Consider the following 23,393-nt stretch of genomic DNA (forward strand, 5'->3'; position numbering starts at 1 on the left):
CTCTATGCAGCGCTGGTCAGGCTGCAGCTGGAGTACTGTGTCCAGTTCTGGGCGCCGCACTTCAAGGGGGACGTGGAGAACCTGGAGAGGGTCCAGAGGAGGCCACTCGTATGGTTGAGGGCCTCCGTGGCCAGCCCTATGAGACGAGGCTGAGGGACTTGAATCTCTTCAGTCTCCGCAAGAGGAGACTGAGGGGGGATCTTGTGGCTGCCTACAACCTTATCAGGGGCCAGCAGCAGGGACTTGGGGAAAGTCTGGTCACCAGGGCCCCCCTTGGAGTCACCAGGAACAATGGCCACAAGCTGAGGGAAGATAGGTTTAGATAGCAGGAAGAACTACTTCACTGTAAGGGTGGCCAGAGCCTGGAATAGGCTTCACAGAGAAGTGGTGCTCTCACCGTCCCTGGAAATCTTCAAGAGGAGACTGGATAGGCACCTAGCTGGGGTCTTATGACCCCTCCCACCCCCAGTGCTCATTCCTGCTCATGGCGGGGGGTTGGACTCAATCTGTCTAGGTCCCTTCCGACTCATTGATTCTATGATATATAAGAGAGGCAGCTGACATTTTCATGATTATTTCAACTATCCTTCCTTCTCTACTGTGACCCACTTTTCATTAGTTGAACTCAGCCCTATATTAGGATTTTTAAAACCACATAGCACTGGTACAGCACCACAACAGCGATGATATAGACCATTTATGTTCAACCTCTGGCCCATGAGCCAGAGGCAACCTATGAAGACAGCGCAAACAGTCCAACACCAGTATGCCAATGCAGGTGAATGCTTCTACTACTCATCCTCTCTTTTCCCCTGACAGTTAATTCAGCAACAGGGAAAAGGAGGTTGAGAGGCATTCACCTGTACTGACATACTGGCAAGCTCAGACCTTTCATGCAGGTCTGAAGCCCAGGAACTGAGAACACCTGCTGTTCAACTCCCCCGTCCCCCCCTGAATTCAGCAACAAGGAAAAGAGGACATAAGCACAGTAGCAGTAGCAATACTCAGTTCCTGGGTCCAGAGCTGCGTGAAAGCTCTGAGCTCACTTGCATATGACCCTGGGCTAGAGCCACTGCTTTTGTGTAGCTGCAGAGTCCAGGAGCTGAGTATCGCTGCTGCTTGTCTCCTCTCTTCCCTACCACTGAATTCAGTGAGGGAAAGTATTCAGTGAGGGAAAGTGGGAAGGAGGGAGGGGAGAGGGGAAGGAGAATTGCATCCATGGTCAGCTTCTAGGCTCTGAAGCCCAGTGAAAAGTTTGGCACCTGGAAGGGGAAAGGAAGTGGAGACCCACCCTTGGTAGCCATGTGCACTCATACCCATAGGGCTCTTGTGCAACACAGGGTGGCTATAGCACCTGAAAAAATGTTATTTCAAAGAAACCCCCAGTGCTGTGGAGCAGGGCACAGTCCCACTCCCACTGTGTTTCCAAAGCACATTACTCCTCCTTCAGAAAACACTGGTAGAGCACTGAGAAGTGTAAGGATCCGAGGTAAAGTGCTGCCAGCTGGGCAAACTCTATCAGTCATCTGAAAGAATTCGTCAGTTATCATCCATAATATTACAGTTGGTCTTATTATGTTTTGTAATGATTCTAAAAGTTTAATTATTTTTATAAAATTTTAAATTATCCTACAGAATACTGAACTTTTAACTTTGCATTAATAAGCCTAAATTATTTAAAATGTATGTTTACCTTTCTCATGTTACTTAAAACACATAATATAAGGATTTGCCAAAGTAAGAACTATAATGTTTTTCTATAAGCCACTGGCCCATTTCTGATTTTAAGGTCTGGTCCACCTGTAAAAAAGGTGGAGCACCACTAATGTAGCAGTAAATTACCATAGTAGAATCACCAGGTCTTCTCACATTCAACACATACTTTTCCACAAAAAAGCAGGTGCTCAAAACTGGGAGAAATACAGTAAGAACAGTTTCTGCCAGTTATGGGCACAAGGGAAATAAAATCTGCATGCGTCTCTCGCAGGGAGATAAACAATGAACAGGCTCTGCCCCCTAGCTGTTGCTACTCAGTTACTTACTACAAGAAAAGATATTTTTTCTTCATTCTGCCTTTCAAAAATGAGGTGTATGTTATATTCCAGGATGTACAGTATGTGAGAAATTATGGTATTAAAAAAAAGATATACATGTCTAGTGTATTCTGGCCTTTTCAGCATTAAAATAAAATCTCTCTTACCTTGATTCTGTAAAGGTTTGTAAAATAAATCCATCTAAAAACAAAGATACGCATTATACTTAGAAGTGTACATTTTTCTATTTAAAAGTAGTTCACCAGCATACTACTAATGCTGGGTTGTCAAAGTTTCAATATATTGAAAAACAGGGATAGCGCTTGAAAATGATTAGTGACCATCTAAGAAAATGTTCTGTAAGTTTAGAAAGGACAGAAAAAGACTATAGATATTAAAAGATTAGGCTATTAACTGATGCTAATATGCTTTATTATGATGAGAGACACTGAAAAAGATTTCCCCTTGTTTTACATTTGGAGCTTGGCTGGATCAGAAGCAGGATCAGAAATTAACTAGACCAATGCTAGGTATCTAGGTTTGTTAGTCAATTGTCACTACTGATCTGTACCACTTTCCAGACAGGGAAGAGTTCAGTTATGCAGTTTCTAGAGTAAACCTCACTTTAGTTCTATGCTTATATACATATACTATTAGCTTTGAAACTGTGCAAGTGGGATCCCACAAAAGACATGCTACAAATATAAGGAATGTTTATTTTAAAGGAAAAAATGAGCAAGGGCTCAGGTTCTAGAAAATAAAAAAGATAGATGATAAAATGTTATTTATGATTTCATAAAAAACACAACTGCTAAAGAAGCTACTAAAAATATCAGCAGCTTGGAAGTTACAAATTCTTCATGCTAAAAAAACCCAGCAACCCAAGAACAAACCAACCCTACACTGATGAATACTTCATAAGAAAATACCTTCTGGTCCGATCACTTCCAACATTCTAGAAACCTAAAACATATAAAGGAAAAAAAATCTACATTAATACATATCGATTTTTAAAACCATAAATTTAAAAGTACAAGCTTGTTTTATAGTGTGCGTGTGTGTGCACATGCACATACACACACACACTTTGTGTAATAAATATAAATTGTTAAACTATCACATAGCTATACCTGACATACAACCTATTATTTGGTTATCCAAGATACACTATAAAAAGAACCAGTTAGTTTGCTTAACACATCATATTTTTATACAGGAAAGTTAGCTTTCCATATGCTACCACTGTTGATTACACACCAGAGATAAGTAACTGCAACTTTCCTTCTGACACACAAATAAGAATATTTATTAAAATTACTAGCATTAAATATACATAGATATTCCTGTGAAGTACAGCTGAGAACTCCAACAAATGGTAAAGGGCTATTTTCTAATTGCAGGCTGAGCAGTAACAAAAGGACACAACCTGTAAAACTGTAGTAATATGAAAAATCAGATCCCCAGTTCCTCAGCTAGCAATGCCTGCACTTCTCTTGTAACAGGAGACCAGTGCCTCCCTCCCCTTCTGGGGTGGCATTTGTGCTCCTGCAACAACAGGAAGCCACAAAGGAAAGGAGGCCACTACCTGTTGAGGAAATGTAAGATATTCAAGCTGCCATACTGTCACATTGAACTCAATCGGCTGCTTCAACGCCACAAAACATACTCACACCAGTATAATATAGCATCTTGGCTGTCTACCTCACAGCCCTAAAGTCCATAGGCTGTAGTCTGGTTGCTGCTCCCCGCACCACTTTAACTGGTGCTGGTGTCTCTGGGCCTCCCCTCCCTCCTTCAGCTCTGGTTTCCTGCCCCTGTTCCTGGTGGTGGGACAGCATGGCCTGCAGGGCCCAGGGAGCCCATGGCTTTGGGATGCTGGGGCCCCATAGCATTGTTCAGCAGGGTGGGGGGCACCTGCATGGCCAGTGTGGCAGAGGGCTCATGCAGCCACAGTCACTTTGAACTTAGACAGCTCTGATATAAGGGACGGGCACATTTTTGTATGTGTAGCTAGAACCGTAACCATATTTGTGAGCCTTTTCACCTGTCATTCAAAGTTTTTCCTGTGACTAGGGTGGCTCCTGATGCACCCCCAGGATACAGGACAGCCCCTGGTTGAGGGGCACCCCCTCAGCCAATCAGCAGTGAGGGGTGGGGTCATCACCTCCTCACTCAACCACCCCCTTGATCAATCAGTAGCAAGGGGTGATGCCATCACAAAAAGGCAACATCCCTCCGCCCCTCCCTCTCTGGCTGGGAACAGGCATTTCCACCAATTAACTGAAAAACAGAACTTTCTGCAGTCCAGTCCTCATTGGGAAATGGACAGGGGACAAACAGTTTAAAAACAGGACCACTGAGCTTGGGACAAGTATTTCTGGCAGGGCAGAAGAGTCAGACAAGTGCATTAAAGAACATACAAACACACGGGAGGCCTAAATCTCCACTACTACACTAGTTTTACATGACAGTGATCACGAATAACTCAATGGAATCATACTATTGCAAAAAGTAGTGTAAGAATGGAGAATTATGCTCTCGGAAATAAGATCATTGGAGGAAAAAATTCTGTCTTCAGAAAACTTTACTCCTGACATTTTTATGTACTCCCTTCTCCATGGAGTATCTGGCTCTTAATACATGTGGTAAATAACTTATTGGCTTGTATTGAATGTTTTTCTAAATAAAAACTGCATGAATTTAGTGTGCAGGGGCCACAAAGTTATACATCTTTATTTGTACATATATCAGCAGTATCAACAAAAGCTTCTGTACACTGCCCCTTCTATGTCTCGAATGCCAAGTCACATATGACTCAAATAGACCATTTCTACAGGTTATTGCAGGGGTTGGCCACCTACAACCCACTTTCCCCTGTGGTGGCATAGGCAGTGTGTCCGCATCCAGCATTTGTTCCCCCAGTGGTTGGGACGAGTGCCACATGTGGCCCTCCCAGCACCACCACAGCCACAGCAGTTCCTTATATACCTGCTGGGAAAAGCTGTGGTGGCGCTGGGCCCTAGCTTCTGCCTACCACACATTGACAGCCTTTGACCTGAACTGGATCAATCTGCAGCCAGAAAAAGTTGCCAGCTCCTGGGTTAGAGGATGGTTTGATCTTTGGGTCCATTTGGTTACCAGCTGCTTGCTAAGACTGTTACTAATTGTGGTTATAGACTTACGACCAAGCATGTCTCATACCACCATGAAATTGTAAAAGGTTCAACCACCATTAAGCTTGGGTTCGTTTTAATTGGCATCATAGAGATGAACTTCTCTGAATCTGAATTAGTCACTTGAGCCATCAAAAAAGAGTTTTAAGTATGCGTACTCTGAGACTTACCAAATGCTATCGTCTACCATGTAAGTGTGTGAGAAAAAAAGGATTTTTTCGCTATAGAAATTAAGAAGCTTTAAATAGACCACCACTTTTCAAGCATTATTTTACCCATTTCTGTTTTGTTGTATTTTAAAACAAAAGGATCATTGTGAAACCTGGAGAGCTGCTTGTCAAATCGTATTCTTTAAAACCGAGTTAGCTTTCATGTTATATAAGCATATAAAAAAGCTTCTGGAACTAGCAAACCCAAGTGTTTTATTTACAGCTTTAACTCTAAAAAGTTTTTTTCCACTAATAAAAACAAAAATAGCTTCTTTAGCTGTTGTATGCCAAGTTTCAGCCACGGGTGACATTTTGCAGATAACTTATCAAACTTCACTTTTTGGGAATTTATTATGTAAGCGCTGAGACAATCTCAACTTTCAATAATATGAACTAAGATGGTACAATATCTTATACTAACCATTAAATAGATTAAAAAACAGTCATAATAAAGAGTAGAAAGTAGTCTCTTGAGGTCAAGTGACTTTTGCCAGAAAAAATGGGTATGAACTAGAGACATGAATCTGCAACTTCGCAGGATGTGCTTTCTGATCCCAGCTACTAAATACACATCTTAAACATGAAAGATATTTGCAGCCAATGTCCTTGACTGAATTATTGAAAATCTTCTCAAAATCAGAAACTAATCACTGAAACTAGAAGAACTAATCTGACATAAAGAAGGTTCTCCCAGTATTTCAGAAGACTGCAGGAGTAAGCCAACAAATAGTTCCAATATCTGCCCTGAAGGTAGGCAAATATTTGTCTATTTATAAAATATATAGTTTAGACTAGTGGAGGCCAGCCTTTTTTGGCAGGAATGCCACAGATTAAGCCCTGTGCCCTTTCTGAATGCCATTTTCGTCCACTCCCCCTGCTCAAACTGCTGCTCTGCTTTCTGCTCCCTACCCTCTCTGCCCTTGTTCTGCCTCCCCCCTCCCTGATCATGTGCCGCACAGAGAGGATGCCTGTGCCACCTATGGCATGTGTATGGCAGGTAGGCCACACTGGATTACATCACAGGCAATCTACAGCCAAGTACTGGATCTGGAGTGTGAGGAGCTTGTGACCAGCTCACAAAGGTTTGAACTGGCACAGGGAAATCAGAAAGCACACAGTTGCACCCACACCATCCATCTACTCCACAGCTCTCACTGCTGCCCTCTTGAGCTTAGCCTTGCTGCAAAGGGGATGGGGCTTGCAGTCAAGGTAAATGCAAGCAGCTTGGGTACTTCAGATTTTCAGTTTGTGATAACCAAAGGTGGCTGACCCCTGACTTACATGATGCAACTATGACTAAAACTAGATTTATATGGATGGAGGGGCCTTTAAAGACTTGCAAACAAGAATTCACAGGACAAATTTAATATGTGGACAGGTCCTGGCCACCAGTATCCCACAGCCCCCCCCCCCCTTTCTGATTACAGTGTGCTGCCCCCTGCCTGCTAGATGGGGACAGGAGGACTAGGAAGGGAATGGCTCTGCGGCAGATGTAGGTACTGCTGCCTGCCAAGTCCCATCCTCCACGAAGCTGTCACTGCGGGTGTGTATCTCTGCAGTTTAAAGATGCCCCCAACATCTGCCCCCTCTGCAAGCAGAGGGAGGCGCTGGTGCATGCCAGGCTGCAGCCCCTTTGCCACCTCCTGCTCAGGTTCTGGCTGCACTACTCCCTGCATCTTTTCATTTACACACTCCCCATCTGCCACGTTAGCAATTTTCTCATCAGGAAATCCCTGGAGACTACGGGTCTGCTTTTCCTGTCCCTTGCCCGTTCACGTCTCCAGGGAGTTTCACTGGGCAGTGTCCACTGGCTCCTTGCACTTGTTTGAAGGCCAGTGGCCAATGTGCAGTGTACTCTGCTCGGTGTCCCCCTTAGCGTGCTCCTTTTGAACTTAGGACCCTCACTCCCATCCCTATTTTGTTTTGGAGTTGTCCCAAGTAATCAGGGACATGCCCTCCTGGCCTCCATCACCAATGTGGGTTACAGCTCTACTTGGGGAGCTTTAGCCCACATAGCAATATGGCATATCAAAAAGCCCTGCCTGGTCCCTCAAATCAGGGCCCTTTAGGCTAAAAACAGACAATATTGAGAGTCACTTGCCTGTCTAGGACCAGCCCCAGCGGGGCTTAAACAGCAATTAAATTGAGTAAGTCCCGACTGCTCCAAGGCAAAGTGTTCATTTGCAGGGACTTAATAGGGGTCATTGAGCTTGGCTGTCTGTGTGGTCCGGACCCCATTGCACCCCAAACACTGGTGCAATTGAACTGGTTGTGTCTCAGTTGTAGCGCCCCAGAGGTGCCCCTTGGAGGTCCTGGGGGCGGAGCAGGCAGCGCAGGCCGGGAGTGGTGCAGCTGCAGCGGGCGCGGGGCAGAAACGCAGCTCGGGCCCGCTGTTGCCCCAAGGGGGGCCTCCACCCCTCCTGGCTGCCTTGGGGGAGGGGGTGTCCTGACCGCGGGCAAAGACCAGCCAGCAGCCGCCCCTCCGAGCGGCGGCGCGGGGTGCAAAGCCCATGGGGCAAGGGCGGGTCCGACCCCGCCGGGAGCCTCCTCCCGCTGCAGCGCCCCGGGGCGCCCCGCGCTCACCTGGGGGGCGGCGGCGCTGGGAGGGCCCCGGCCCCACGCGGCGTCAAACCCGGGGGCCAAGCGGGCGCAGTCGGCAGCGGGCGGCGGCAGCGCCCGGCCCCGGCCCCGGCCCCGGATCGTGGGGAGGTCCGTCGGCCGTCGCCGGCTCATGTCCCGGCCCGAGGGCTGAGGTGGCCCCGGCGCGGCCCGGCGTGGCCATAGCAACGGGCAGCGCCCGGGCGGAGCCGCCGCCAAAGGGGCCCGGCCGGGAACGCGGCGGCCGCAGGAAGGGGCCGGGCCAGGCCGTGCTGTGCTGCACGGGCCGGGCGGTAGGCGGCAGGCCCGGGCCGGCTCGGCCCCGGTGCTCTGCCTTTGCCCCCGCCCGCAGGTGCTCCCAGCCAGGACCTGCAGCGCCCGGGCGACGTTAGCACCGAGGTGCGCACAGGACTGCCGGGAGAAGCGCAGGAGAGGCCTCGTGCCCGGCGGGACAGGCCTGGTGCGCGGCCGGCTGCCGTCTTCCTGCGCCCTCTGCGGCCCCGTGGGGAGGGGAGGAGGGTAGAGAAGAGGAGGGAGGCCGAAGACTTACCCTTCCCGGGGAGCCTCGCGATTGATCAAAGTCACGCCGGAGGCCTGTCCCCAAGGGCCTTCCGCTGCTTGGTGTCTAACCCAGGGTAACTTCCTTGTGTAGACAGGACCTGGCCCCGTAGGGTCATGCTCCTTGCGGCTCCGGGTTGGGGTGAAGCACGCTGGGTTTTGGACATGCCTCCGATTGCGCATCAGAAACGGATGGGAGGGTGTGTAGGGCCATTTGCTACCCCCTGGGGCTGCAGAGGCTTGCGTGCACTTAAGACCTGAACAACACCATCACTGGGAGTCTTGTACTCCCGTTAGGGTCACCCATGGTGGTTAGGTGAAAGGTGAGACATTACACAAAGAGCAGTCCAGCACAACGTAAAAAGTACAGGCAGAAATGATGTTTACTACACAAATTGGCCCCTTGAAATCACTTTAAAGTCATGCCCAAACAAGAGCATGGCTGCAGAGTGCTCTAATTGTGCAACAAATAAGCCCTCATTGTACGTGGGTTCAAATGAAGCTGCTTCTAAGTGTTGTCACTTCATTAATTTCTGCCTGCTCTGCTGCAACAGCAGCCCATCTCAAGCTGCTGTGGGGGGGAGGTCCTCTCTGAGGTTCTCAGTCCTGCTGTGGTATGGGTGGCCGAAGATGCATCCACCCTTGCGGTCTTTGGGCACAAAAAGAAGCGCAGTTCCTGGGTCTACCTCATGGCGATTCATAGAAATAGAGGTTAGCTGTCGAATCAGGAGGGTCAAGATCAGCTACAATTTGGAGCCGATAAGGAAGAGAGGCTGTATCTGTCCCTGACTGCCCTGTCCCGTTTCCCTCCCCCCCCCGCCCCCACCCGCTCCCTTGCTGCCTCTGGAAGGGAGGGGGAGATGGCAGGGAAGGGAGGTCCCAGGTACCCAAGTGCCTTATTTTAGCCTGTTTAAATCTAGTAGCAAAATTGAGTCCTAAGGCAGAGTGGCACCTTAAAGTTTCCTTCGGCATGAGCCCTGCATCATCAAAGAGGAAATATTTCCAGGGGGGTTATCGTTGTCAGTGACCCCTCACAGCTGAGGATGATTGCTCCCACAGGTCATTTTTAGTAGATGTTGGACCAGTAAGAGAAGCCTGAGCATGATTTGTTTTATATGAGAAGGCTGTTGCATATTGGCAGCTGCACAGATCTTGGCAGAGGAGAAACTTGTGTCCAGTGGCAAGGAGATACAAGATGATTGGAGATACTCTTCCACTGCAGCCTTCAACCACCTTTGCGGCCTCCTCACCTCAGGGGGGCTCCAATCTAGTTTAATAGTTGGTAGGGTTGGAAGGGATCTGAGCAGATCATCAAGTCCGACCCTCTGCCATGGCAGGAAAGAGTACTGGGGTCAAACAACCCCAGCAAGGTGTTCATCTAGCCTCCTCTTAAAGACCCCCAGCATAAGAGCTAGCACCACTTTGCTTGGAAGTTGGTTCCAGATCCTAGCCGCCCTGACAGTGCAGTAGCGCCTCCTGATATCTAGTTTGAATCTACCCTCTGCCAGCTTGTGACCGTTATTTCTTGTCACTCCTGGCAGTGCTCGGGGGAACAGGGGCTTCCCCAGTGCCTGCTGGTCCCCTCTGACTAGTTTGTAACAGGCCACTAGATTCCCGCTCAGCCTTCTCTTGTGGAGGCTGAACAGGTTCAGGTCCCGTAGCCTGTCCTCGTAGGGCCTGCCCTGCTGCCCCCGATCATGCCCATCTACCTTCACCCCGACTTTGCTACTACATTTAAACAGGCTAAAATAAGGCCCTTTGGTACCTGTAGGAAGGAGGCTTTATTATTAAGAGTAAGTTTGTTGCTTTCCCAAGTGCTCATGTCACCAGAGAAGTAATGTTTTATAAACCTCAAATCTCAGAAGAAAAAAAATCTAGTTTTTGTTTTGGGGGCAGGGGAGTGCTAGAAATCAGATCTACAATATGTTTTTGTTGTTTAACTTTTTAAAGTGCAAGAAATGGGATTTGCCTTGTAACATAGTAGATGGAATGTCTTATTGATTGTCTTTGTGAACATGGTTGTATTTCCCTCTAAAAGACTTGGAAATGTCCAGGTGAATTTTGTCCCAACAACACTTAATTGTCCTTCCCATCAGCAATAGTTTCACAGTTTCATAGTAGCTAGAGTCGGAAGGGACCTAGGTAGATCATCTAGTCCGACCCCCTGCCTTGGCAGGAAAGAGCACCGGGGTCAGATGACCCCGGCAAGGTGCTCATCTAACTTCCTTTTAAAAATCCCCAGGCTAGGAGCCTGCACCAGTTCCCCTGGAAGCCGGTTCCAGGCCCTAGCCGCCCTGACTGTGAAGTAGCGCCTCCTAATATCTAATCTAAACTTACCCTCCGCCAGCTTGTGACCGTTATTCCTGGTCACTCCTGGCAGCGCACGGGGGAACAGGGACTCCCCCAATACCTGCTGATCCCCCCTGACCAGTTTGTAGCAGGCCACAAGGTCCCCCCTTACCTTCTCTTGTGGAGGCTAAACAGGTTCAGGTCCCGTAGCCTCTCCTCATAAGGCCTGCCCTGCTGACCCCTGATCATATGAGTGGCCCTCCTCTGAACTCTTTCCATATCATCCACGTCCCTCTTGAAGTGTGGCGCCCAGAACTGGACGCAGTACTCCAGCTGCGGCCTGACCAGTGCCGCATAGAGGGGGAGGATCACCTCCCTGGACCTGCTCGAGATGCATCTGTGGATGCATGACAGGGTACGGTTGGCCTCCCTGACTGCCTCCCCACACTGCCGGCCCATGTTCATCGTGGAGTCAATGACGACTCCAAGATCCTTTTCCGTCAATCAATCAAAACACTGTAAGTTTCTGAAAGGTTGCAATATTACTCAGTCACAAGCTAGCTCATCCGTGCAGTTCTTATCATGACCATGTCCTGAGGGTTGATTGCAGCTTGTGTACAAGCAACTCCCATACACAGAAAAATGCTTATATTCAGAGGGCATGGTCAAATGTTATCAGAATAGCTATTATTTTGCCTCTGGCACAATCATAGCTTAATGAGGAGGACATCCCCTAGAGGCAAAACAGTCAGATGAGACTGTTTTATGCATCTAATTTACCTTTTTGAATGAAAGATGAAAGTGACATTTCCACAGAAAACACTGTGGTGAAATCAACAGCAAATCAAAGGGTTTGATTATATGTACAGTATTTTCAGGGGTGCTATACTGAAACCATACAAACACAACTGTTTCTGCTGTAAGATGTCATGAAGGCAGAGACTGCCTTTATCTTGGGTTTTTGTTTTTGTCTTTTTTGTTAAGATCTAGAGAGAGACAGCGAGGGCTCATTAGAGACTGATATATGATTTAGTCTGTTCCATTTACTCAAAGATTTTTAAGAAAAAAATGAATGAGGAACATATTCATCTAGGTAATTTCAGGAGTCATTTTTCATCCTAGACGTATAGTTTCATAGGTGGTAGGGTCGGAAGGAACCTGAGCAGATCATCAAGTCTGACCCCCTGCTGTGGCAGGAAATAGTACTGGGGTCAAATGACCCCAGCAGGGTGATTATCCAGCCTCCTTTTGAAGACCCCCAGGGTAGGAGCGAGCACCATTTCTCTTGGAAGTTGGTTCCAGATCCTAGCCACCCTGAATGTGAAGTAGTGCTTCCTGATGTCTAGCCTGAACCTACTCTCAGTGCACTTATGGCCGTTATTCCTAGTTACTCCTGATAGTTCTCTGGGGAACAGGGTTCCTCCCATTCTCTGGTGGACCCCTTGGTAAGTTTATAGATAGCCACCAGATCCCCTCTCAGCCTTCTCTTGTGGAGGCTGAACAGGTTCAGGTCCTGTAGCCTTTCCTTGTAGGGCCTGCCCTGCTGCCCCCTGACCATGCGAGTATCCCTCCTCTAGACTCTCTCCATGTTGCCCACATCCCTCCTGAAGTGCAGCACCCAGAACTGGATGCAGTACTCCGGCTGTGGCCTGACCAGTGTCGAATAGATGGGGAGGATCACCTCCTTGGACCTGCTTGTGATGCACCTGCAGATGCATCACAAGGTGCGGTTCGTCTTCCTGACCATGTTCTCAGATTGGCGGCCCATATTCATCTTGGAATCAATAGTGACTCCGAGATCCTTTTCTGCCTCTGCACTGACAAGAAGGGAGTTCCCCAGCCTGTAGGTAAGCTGCTGGTTCTTCCTCCCTAGGTGCAGTACCTTGTACTTGTCAGTATTGAAACCCATGCTATTCTCATCCGCCTACCCCTGTAATCTGTCCAGGTCTAGTTGTAGCCTGTCCCTCCCTTCTAGCATGCCCACTTCTCCCCACATCTTAGAGTCATCCATGAATTTGAACGAGGTGCTTTTCAAACCCTCGTCCAAGTTGCTGATGAAGATGTTGAACAGTGCGGGTCTGAGGGCTGTTTTATGAAAATACTTACATTATACAGTCTATGTACTGTGCATTCACCTAGAACCTTTTAAGTCATAGATTTATAAGAAAATGGGGTAGGAAGGGACCTCAATAGGTCATTTAGTTCAACCCCCTACTCAAAGCAGGATCAGCCCCTCCTTAAACCAGCCCAGAAAAAAAACAAACTACTGGACCACATAAATTGGGCTGTTACCCTAAAAGATTTTGTTCTAGCCCATTTGGAAGATGTTGGCTGGAGTAGGTATACATAGTCTGCACCTGTTCCAGCCAACATCTCCTGAGTGAGCTGGAACCACATCCTTTAGGGTAACAGCCCAATGTGCTAAGCCTCTGTACTAAAAGTAAAAGAAGGAATGTTATGCAAAGTGAAAGAATAAATAAGTAGCATTAGCAAATGCATCACCTACTGAAAATAATTTATATCCAGTGTGATTAAGTTTGGTTGTATTAGGAATAAAGAGAAGCTACAGCATCCTAAGAGTATTCTTCCAGAGAGGCAAGGTATCTGTTTAATCATTCCATTGAATGTGATGCTCCTCAGTATATTTAGTCATAGTCAGATCAGTGGTCTGGTTCAGAGGACACACTTAAACCTTTCCAAACCACTCTGGAGTAATCTGTGCCCATACTATGCATTGTCGCCACCTGGGACAGCCTTGATATAGTCTACTCTCCCCTGGTGGTTAATCCTGGCTTGCTGGCTCTCCTCTTTGTCTCAAGGTGCCTGCTCACAATCCCCTGCCATTCTTGGGGGTGAGGGAAAGATGAAAGTTCAAGTGGCTTTATTTTGCCCAAACCTAGGTATCTCTAAAGGCCAGGGAGAATACTTAAATCTTCATTACATTTGTCTTTACCAACAATTAAATAACTTATTACCAACATTTCAGTAACTTTTACATCTTTAAGAAAGTGCATAAATTATATAGGGGCCAAAACAAAGCATCACATAACTCAAATGCATAAGTTTCAGAATAATCATTGTTGCAAATACTGTAACTTGAAATAGATTTAAAATGGATTTCTCAAATCTGATGTGAGACTACCTGTTTACCTCATATATGCAGGCTGTATGGGAGAAGTTTTAACATCTGGACCTGAAGCCAAATCTGAGTTTTATAGTTCAGGCTGCTCATGCATCTCATTACACAAAGTAAAACTAAGAAGCAGATTCTCATATACTTACACGCTTTAAAAAGAATAACTTTGTATAATGCTTGTACACTATAATTTTGCCTAACCAGCTTCTTAATATTTAACTGTTCTTCTCCAGTTAAAACTATGGTCCTATCTAATGAGAATAATTGAACGGTAAAAGTGGTAATTCCTAATTTTAGATGTCACCGTCTTATACTTTTTCATTTGCATTGTTTTTCTACTCTCGGGATCTATTCTCCTTCTTTGTGTTAAGACCTCTTAATAGCTCCCTTAGAGGACTACAGCATTGGGCTAAAAGCATCAATATTCACAGTAATTTGCATACTTTGGGAGCACATAACTGCCAGAAGATGACATAATCTAATGGCACACTTGGGTATCCTATAAAATGGAAGATTTTATAGGATCCAGCCCAAATTCAAAACTTCTGGGAGGAAACAATTCATACACATTAGATTCCTTATCTTGGCTAGTTCTACATATTCTCTCCTCCCTCCCTTCTGCTCAAGTCACAAAAGGAATGGGAATGACTATAGATTTATGATGGTCATGAGGTCCAAATAGATGGGAGAGACAGGAATTGAGGTTATTTGTCCTGTTTAAGAACCACATTTGTGAAAGAGACTGAGGGCTTCTCTACTCAATCCTTCTTGATCCAGCTGGGAGCCCAGCAGGCTCTTAACCAGAGACTAATGAAAACAGGTTACTTCTTCCTCTTTTCTCTCACCTTTCAGGTCTGCAAGAGGGAATGTTGATCAGGCCCTCCAGGCTCTACCATTCCTGTTCAACTATGTGTCCTTTTCCAGAACCTTTTTCAATGGGGAAAGAATGTGTATCTAGGTCATATGGTACCTAGGTTAAAGATGCACTGAGCATGCTCTCTGCCATTCTCTGTCATTCCCAAGACCTAACTGGGGTAGAGCCACAAACTGTCGCTGCAGTTTCAGAGTTTCCATACATAGACATAAATGCTGCTGCTCCAAAGTCAATTTTACTTATAGTAGTTCCCCAAGATCGTTCAACCTAATTACTAGGGCTGTGCGAAGCTTCAATCCCTGATTCAATTCAACAGAGATTTGTCTCGATTCAGTGGCTGAATCTTTGAATCTGAGCCAAATCAGGAGACCCTTTAATTTCTCCAAATTGAATCAGAACCCTCTGAATCAATTTGGACATAGACACAGCTTTAAATGTTTTTCTTTGTACCTCAGGGTACCAGGCAGCTTGTGAATGCTGCAATGCTGGGACAGATGGAGCATCTCACAGAAGCATGGGGGGCTCCCTAGCGTGCTGGCAGCAGACCCAGAAGTGGACCAGAAACACATACAGGTCTGCTGGGAAGTGCACTGGGGAGGCCCCTGTACACCCCCCTGATTTGTGCCTCCTGGGTTTGGGGGGGCACCTGGGGTCCCCCCATGGCTGACTGCTGAGCTGGGGAGGTGTGTGTGTGTGTGTGTGTGGGGGGGGGCAGCATGCTCCCTGGTGGACCCGGAAGTACTTCCATTCCACTTCCTGGTTCGCTGCCGAGCATGTGGGGGGGCCCCTGCACTCCTGTGGGATGCTCCATCTGCCCCAGTATTGCAGTGTTCACGAGTCGCACGTGGTACCTTGAGTTATTTAGAAAAAACATTTAAAGCTGTGTCTGTGGTTGAATCACTGATTCTCCAAATCAGCATTGAATCTTCAGATTCAGATTTGGCCTAATTGAATCGGGGACAGTGAATCCATATCAGCAAATTGAATCAGTGTCCCTGATTTGGGCTGAATCCGAATCTGAATTGAATATGGCCCATTTCACACACTCCTACTAATTACTCCTGGCAACATTGCTCACAGTTCTGATTGTTCTCTCTCTCAACTGCACTGAACATGCCCTCTATTACCTGCCTTTGCAAATAAAACGTCAGGGTCGTTATGCAGCTTATTCAATCCGTTTGTTAAGAAGCTCAGACATAATCTGTGACCTCCTGTAGGCACATAAGAAGATCTGATTAATATTTTGGAAAAAAATAAAAACGTAAGTGTTGACTACTAAAAAGCTATGTAAATGTCCTAATTCTGATTTTCGTCTCAGTCCTTTGAGTCCAAATGAAGAATAACTCCATGTAAATTAATGGTGTTAAATCATGTAAATTAAAGAATGGAACCTAATGTATTTAACCTCTAAGGTCAACAAGCATTTTAAAAATTGTAACGTAAGCAGGCATCAAGATTTAAAAATGAAAAAAAAATCTCTCCACCTTGCCCAGTCCTGCAAAAGTTAAGACATAACAGCAATTCCTACTCCTCGTAGGGAGCAAATCATGCAGATGGAGAAGGGAGGAAATGGAACTTCTGTCCATGTACCATGTGTGTTGTCTGTGGAGTGGGACCAGCACGCCACACTGATGAAGAGCACAGAATGCCCACCAAGCAACTTCAAGTTGTATTATCTTTTCTATCTAATCTCTGATGAAGAAACAATGTGACCCTCCTCTTCTCCCCACACATGCATCCTGGACCTGTGGCAAGCTGTCTAGAAGAAGGAATGCCACAGAGGTAACTGACATCCCCCTTCCATATGGGGAGGGACAGATCTGCATGTGAAGGGTCCCCTCCAGATGAAATTCACAAAGTACCATCTGGCCCCGAGTAAAAACCTGGATAAATGTGATCTCAGATGAGGACTACAGGGTATGTAGTAATAACATTTCCTTTATCCCACATTACAATTAAAATTATTTTCAAGGTGTATTCTGTGAAATTTTTATGTTAAAACAGATGTTGGAGTGAACACTATTCAGGCTAATGTTGAAATCTTGTTAGGTCAGTTAAATAATATTATATTTGGTATGTATGTTGCAGGTTACAGAAAAATACCCAATTTGAACAGGAAATCCTACCTTGTGTAAATCACAACAACAAAATACAGCCACAAACTATTGTTTTTTTCAATCAGGATTGAGTACATGGAGGACATGATTAGGAATCTAGGAATCAGGACAAATTTCACAATATACGTTAAGTATATGCTTACTTCTCTCATGGTTTTATGAATTTTACTTGTCCTTTTAAAAATAACTTTTCTAATAAAGGAGTTCTCAGTCATGGTCCATCTTTTATCCATATAAAATGCTACTGTGATGTCACAAATCCAGCATTATTTCACTATTATTATCATGGCAACAATATATAGTTGGCAGTAGGGCTGTGCAAAGCTTTGGTCACTGATTTGATTTGGTGGAGATTCAGCCCAATTCAGTGGCCAAATCTCTGAATCCAAATTGAGTCAAGAGACCCTTTAATCCCTCCAAATCAAAATGGAACCCTCCGAATTGATTTGGAGAGATTCAATGATTCAGACATAGACACAACTTTAAATGTTTTTTCTATATACCTCAAAGTACCAGGCAGCTTGCGAATGCTGAGTTGGTGGGGCGGATAGAGCATCCCACAGGAGTGTTGCGGGGGGGGGGTCCCCAGCGCTCTCAGTGGCAGACCCAGAAGTGGACCAGAAGCACTTCCAGTCCACTTCTGGGTACACTGAGGAGTGCATTCCCTCCACCTCCCTGGCTTAGAGACTGGTTCCTCCTGGGTCGGGGGGGGCACCCAGGGTCCCCTTGCAACCAAGCACCGAGCCGGGGTGATGCAGTCTGGGGGCAGGGGGGCATGCTCCTGTGGGAAGCTCCATCTGCCCCACCATCTTGGCATTCATGAGCCGCGCCTGGTAGCTTGAGGTATGTAGAAAAAACATTTAAAGCTGTGTCTATGGCTGAATCGCTGATTCTCTGAATCAGCATCGAATCTTCAGATTTAGATTCAGCTGAATCCAAATGGAACAGTTATCTGAATCAATTAACCAAATCACTGTCCCCTGAATTGGACTGAATCTGAATGGAATACGGCCCGCTTCACACACCCCTAGTTGGCAGGGCTCTTCTGATGACTTTTTTGGTAGGAATGTATATGAAGTTACTGTGATTCTGTCTGACTATAGCTGAAATGACTGATTAACACAATCCTGCCTGCAAAAACTGGGAATAGTTCTCTAGTAAACAGAAGTTAAGGAACTAAGACAGCAAAGGGAAACTTGTAAGAAATCTCAGGATGAGATTTCTGTTGTGTTTTTGGTTTTGTAAATGACCAATAAAGCCAGAATAAGAAAACTAAAAACCAAAAAAACCAACAAACAGAAATCTGAACACTACGATGGGATCTGTGAGCTGTCTTGAAAATGGAGAGGCCAGATCTACACTGTGGATTCCTGCTGACACAGATATGTTGGTCACGGCACTGGTGCCAACATAAACCCATTGTGTGGATCAGTGGTTCTCAGCTGATATAGATTGTTACAGTCAAAGCATCCCTTTGTAGACTTCATAGTTTCATAGTTGGTAGGGTCAGAAAGGACCTGAGCAGATCATCAAGTCCAACCCCCTGCGATTGCAGGAAAAAGTACTGGGGTCAAACTACCCCAGCAAGGTGTTCACCTAGCCTCCTGCTGGGTAGGAGCCAGTATCACTTCGCTTGGAAGTTGGTTCCAGATCCTAGTTGCCCTGACAGTGAAGTAGCGCTTCCTGATTAAGGTACCTTTGGAAAATGCTGGCTTTTGACTTGTTTTTTGACTACAGAAAAATGATAGAGCAATTCTTCTGTTAGAAAGAACACAACAGATTAGAACGCTTTTAACACTCAATTCCTATTTGAAATCTCTGGGATTATCATGTGACTCATGTTTACACACCTAATAGTGCTAACATTGGCCACATACAGACATTCAGTTTCTCCTGGGAGAGCAACTAATCTCCCAGGAGAAACAAAGACTGTACAGATATTTAGGATTTTTCTTCAAGAGCAAAAGATTTGGGGAGAAAAATATCCTGGAAACAAACCAGTGTTAAATCACCCCCAGGAGAGTATCCATGCATATTTTTTTACAAGAGAGGCCACAGCACAGTCTTTCAGCATCCCATGGTGCTGTTCCCCACCTGTGTGCCTGGCAGACAATAATAGGTTTCTCACTAGACTCTACTACTCCAGCTGAGCGAGGAGCATTACATGCCCCCTTCACAATCCCCACATTTTGCTGCAAGAAGTCAGGTTCACGCTGAGGAGTATGGGTCAGCCAGTCAGGGCTTTCCTGTACACTGCTACCCTCTGTCTCCAGGCAGACTGAGGGAGCCCATAGAGCATATTGAAATGTGTGCACAGGGCCTCCCTGGCTGTACGTCATCAGTACTGAAAGCTCTCTGCTCCTCAGGGGCTTAACATTTGCTTAGCCATTCAGTGTCTCCAGGTAAGTTTGTTTTTCTGGGAGAATTTTTTCATATTGTTTGAATGTGCATACACAATCATTGTGTGCCACCCTGCAGCACTCTTGACAAGGATCTCAGGGCAACCTAGGGCGCTGCATCACCCTGATTTGAGAATCAGTGTTGTAGATACTTATATAAAGAACCTGTGCTTATACCAAAAAACAGCTTTTGTCACTGCTAGGGTTTTGTTTTAGTACAGTGATCTAAAGTACAGTACACCTGCATATACATTCAGAGCATATGACCAGTACATAGTATACCAGTATTCATATATAAATAAGATGCCCCTATCATAGTTATATCCAGAGATACAGAAGAAAGCATCGAGAAATAAACATCATTATAACTTCAATAGTATCTAACAGTGAATGTTGCCCCTGTGCACAGGCCAGAACAAATCATATACACCATTCATTCATACTGAAGTGATATGCTTAGGGCTTTTTACTGGACTGGAGCAGTGCATAAGCCTTGGGCTGGTTCTCTGTACCACAATGACTATTGCCCTCCAGAAAGTAAAGGAAAAATAATTAGAATTGGCAAAAAGGATTTTATCTTTTAAGTAAGGTACTAATCATCTCATCCTTTTTTATACAAAACTCTCATAGATTTCTTAGTGAATTTGACCATAGAGCAGTTGCAGGCTTGGGATATGCTTTTTTGTTTGTTTGTTTGTTTGTTTTTTAAATTTACCTTAATAAAAACCTCACCCATTTTGATTTCATATCAGTTCAATAAGAAAAATGATCCAAGGGAACAGACTTAGAAGAAGGACTTCTGTGTTCTCTTGAGGTATGTCTGTTGCCTTGTTTTGACCAGAGCTGGTCACCTGACTACTCACTACTCTGGGCTTTAGTTTAGTCTTCTCTCTAATGGGTGCAAATATACCCAGATGGTTCCAAGGTTAACTAAATTGCAAAATATTTTCAGGTCCTTGGCTGAAAAGTGTTTAAATACAAAATCAGTATTACAACAGCCTTTTCTGGGAGAAAATACTGTTGTGAAATCCATTACAATGTTGTTTTGGGTTAGGGACAGGCATTTAAAAAGCCTGAAACTAAATTGATTAAATCTTTGCAGGTTAATCTAACCTGCCTAGGTTGAATTGGCTTGCAACTGCACAGACATTCCCTCTGAACTGAGGAAATGCCAGCACAAAGCTGCAGTGGCTGAGGCCAGAAACCTGGGGGCGGTAGAACAGCCCTCCCTTCCCTTCTGAGTACTAAAGGGGGCATGTTTAGGGAGGGGTTTAAACCCCCACCCTGCCTGCACCATCCCAGGCTTTTCTCCACTTGCTACTCAAGGGGCAAGAGTGTTGCCAGCCCCCAGCTGCAGGCTAGCACTCTGAGGCAAGGGGTGTGTGTGCAGTGCATGCATCTCTTGATGATACTGAGCTTTTTAATCTCTCTCTCCCTGCTTCTTCATACTGTCTGCAGATCTGACAGTAGTCATTAGTTCAAGCTCTTCTCAAACAGCTTGTTCCAAGGAAGGAACTGAGGGATATTACCAGCCAACCTGTTGATTAGTTCCAAAAAGCCCTAAGCAGACACTGCTCTGTCTGTCTGTCCCAGTGAAATTGGAGACACACACACAGGCATACCACATGCCTAGGATCCGTGAGGCTGGGGTCCCTACTGTGGGAGATGGGATGGAGGGAGGGAGACAGGGATTGCTGCTTGAGCAACAAGCGGCATGGTGGGGAGGAGCAGGGGGAAGCCAGGCTCTGGCTAAGAAGCAGAAAGGCAGGATCAGCTCTGCTCTCTGGAGCAGACAGCACAACCCAGGGCTGCAAAGCAACTGGGATGCTGGGGGACTCTGATTTAACTTAAACCAGGAAGGTGTCGAGGACAGAATTTCATAAACTGGTTTGACCGAAATCAGTTAAATCTTATATTACATTCAACCAGGTTTATCTTAAACCAGTTTCAGTCATTTTGAAACCAGTCTATGTGCACTGAACTTATGTTCTGTTACAGGTTTAAACCAGTTTCTGATCACTTAATCAGTTTCTGATTACAGTTTGTGTGTAATGTATGTCCCTAGCCCTAGAGTTCATATTTTTAAAGGTTTAGCATGTAGCAGTGTATTATCTATCATATCTATTTCACAAAACCTACCTGGCTTCTGAGTTGGTAGGTAAATCCATCATGTACTGATACTGTGTACTGCAGGTAGGAATTCAGAACTTCCCTAAATTATTTATATAATTGACATAGAAACCTATATTTAAAACTGTGGGAAAGTAAAAATACAATAGAGGCTCTAGAGTAAGGCAAAAACATTCCTTTTTCAACTGGATGTTCTCTTTGTGCATTTCATGATGTAGTACAACTTATCCTGGAATAGGCACAGCACAAGGCCTATTAACTGTTGAAGACTTGGAGGTGCATAGTGTGCAAGCCCTCTTTACATAAATGATTTTCACCCATTGTAAATGAACTATTAGTGAACTGCCACCTATCTATGGATTTTGCTGATGCCTGAAATACAGCTGGGGATCATACTTCAGTATAATCACTAAATAAAATTATGCTAAAATAGCATCTATCTTTTTATATCATTGAGAGAATAATCATACATGCGGGCATTATTTGAGTGAATATGTCAGTCAAAGAAGTAATTTGAAAAACTGTTGCCTACAGCAACTTATCTGGTTTAGCTGAAATACACACATGCAAAACAATAAAAATAGCAAGCATGTTAAATAAAAATTGGCAACAGAAAATAATGGAAGTTATACTTTGAGAAAAAGAGATGTCTGCGTAATGAAATATGAATCCTAATAAAAATAGCATCCATTCGAAACAATGTAAAAATGTGCTGGAATAATTTAAAACACAGGCCTACATCCTGATATTGACAGAACTTGTCATTGCCTATTAAGAATATAAATTAGCCAGTCATTATTAGTAAATCAATATTTGTTAGTTTAGGCACATCACTGTCAATAGCCTCATAACATAATAAGCATGTTAACTCAGAAGAGATTTAAATATACATATACATACATAATTTATCTTTCATATACTTTTTCTTAAAATTGTATTGATCACTTTTGCTATTTGCTAAAGATATGCGTTTAAATGAGTTTTCCCTTTATTTTCTCCTCCTACTCTGTCCTGATATGAAGGTAGAGACCTGCATTTCTGGTTATATTTTTTTCTGTTGTAGCATAATGTGACCTTATAAAGAGAGAAATTTACCTGATTCAGTTAGTCTACAAGGTGCATTTCTGTCCTTCCTTCTGTCTGACTTCAAACTAACAGCTAACTACCTCTCTCAGAAATACAGGATTATGATTTTACAGGATTATCAAGGAAAAAAAGATTAAAGATTTGATCCTGAAGTCCTCAGTTAGACAAGTGTCTTCTTGAAGTCAATATGAGTCTCGTCTGGATAAAAGCCTGAACTAGGATTGCAAGAGTTGGCCATTAATTAATGAAAGCCTGGGGGAAAAATATATATATATTTTTAATGTTCTCTATTTACAAGTTTGCCCAAGTGTGAAAGTCACCTTTTAACACTGTACAGGGAACATGTCAAAACTTAATTTTTAGAAACCATATCATATATTTTTCGTATAGATTAATTAATTTGAATTAACCATGAGATGAATTAGCCTATATGTGTCTAGTATACCAATAACCTTTTAAGCGTTTAATTTGATAAAAGGAACAGTTGTTCTAGTTGACTGGATGAGTTATAAGTGTGCAGTATATCTTATGAATGCAAAGTTAATACAGTTAATGTTATTATAATGTACAATTTTTGAGGTAGAAAGATGTTCTAGAGCTGTAAGTGGTACGTTATTGTATAACTTAATTCACCTGAAGGTGCAACTTACATATTACTATTGAGATTTTAACATTTCAGATCAACTTTAACATTATTCATAGATTCATCTGAAGTAACTATGATGAATTAGCACTTTCAGAATTACACAACAGCTATTCTACTATATTTAAATAATATTTTATCATCTATT

General features: G+C 44.6%; 1 protein-coding gene across 1 annotated transcript in view; it reads right to left on the reverse strand.

Moving 5' to 3' along the window:
* ERICH2 (glutamate rich 2) overlaps window positions 1-11,668 on the reverse strand; it is a 51,890-nt gene extending 40,222 nt beyond the window's left edge. The window contains exons 1-4 of the mRNA XM_090041712.1: window positions 11,641-11,668; window positions 7,999-8,558; window positions 2,963-2,996; window positions 2,201-2,234 (exon numbers count right to left, since the gene is read on the reverse strand). Of these exons, the coding sequence (XP_089897838.1) occupies window positions 2,201-2,234; window positions 2,963-2,996; window positions 7,999-8,558; window positions 11,641-11,668 (656 nt within the window). The remainder of the gene's footprint in view (window positions 1-2,200; window positions 2,235-2,962; window positions 2,997-7,998; window positions 8,559-11,640) is intronic.
* Window positions 11,669-23,393: the final 11,725 nt, after the last annotated feature.

This window comes from Crocodylus siamensis, chromosome 4 (genome assembly GCF_052110815.1).
Source record: "Crocodylus siamensis isolate JL-2025a chromosome 4, ASM5211081v1, whole genome shotgun sequence".
In the NCBI taxonomy this organism is placed as follows: domain Eukaryota; kingdom Metazoa; phylum Chordata; order Crocodylia; family Crocodylidae; genus Crocodylus; species Crocodylus siamensis.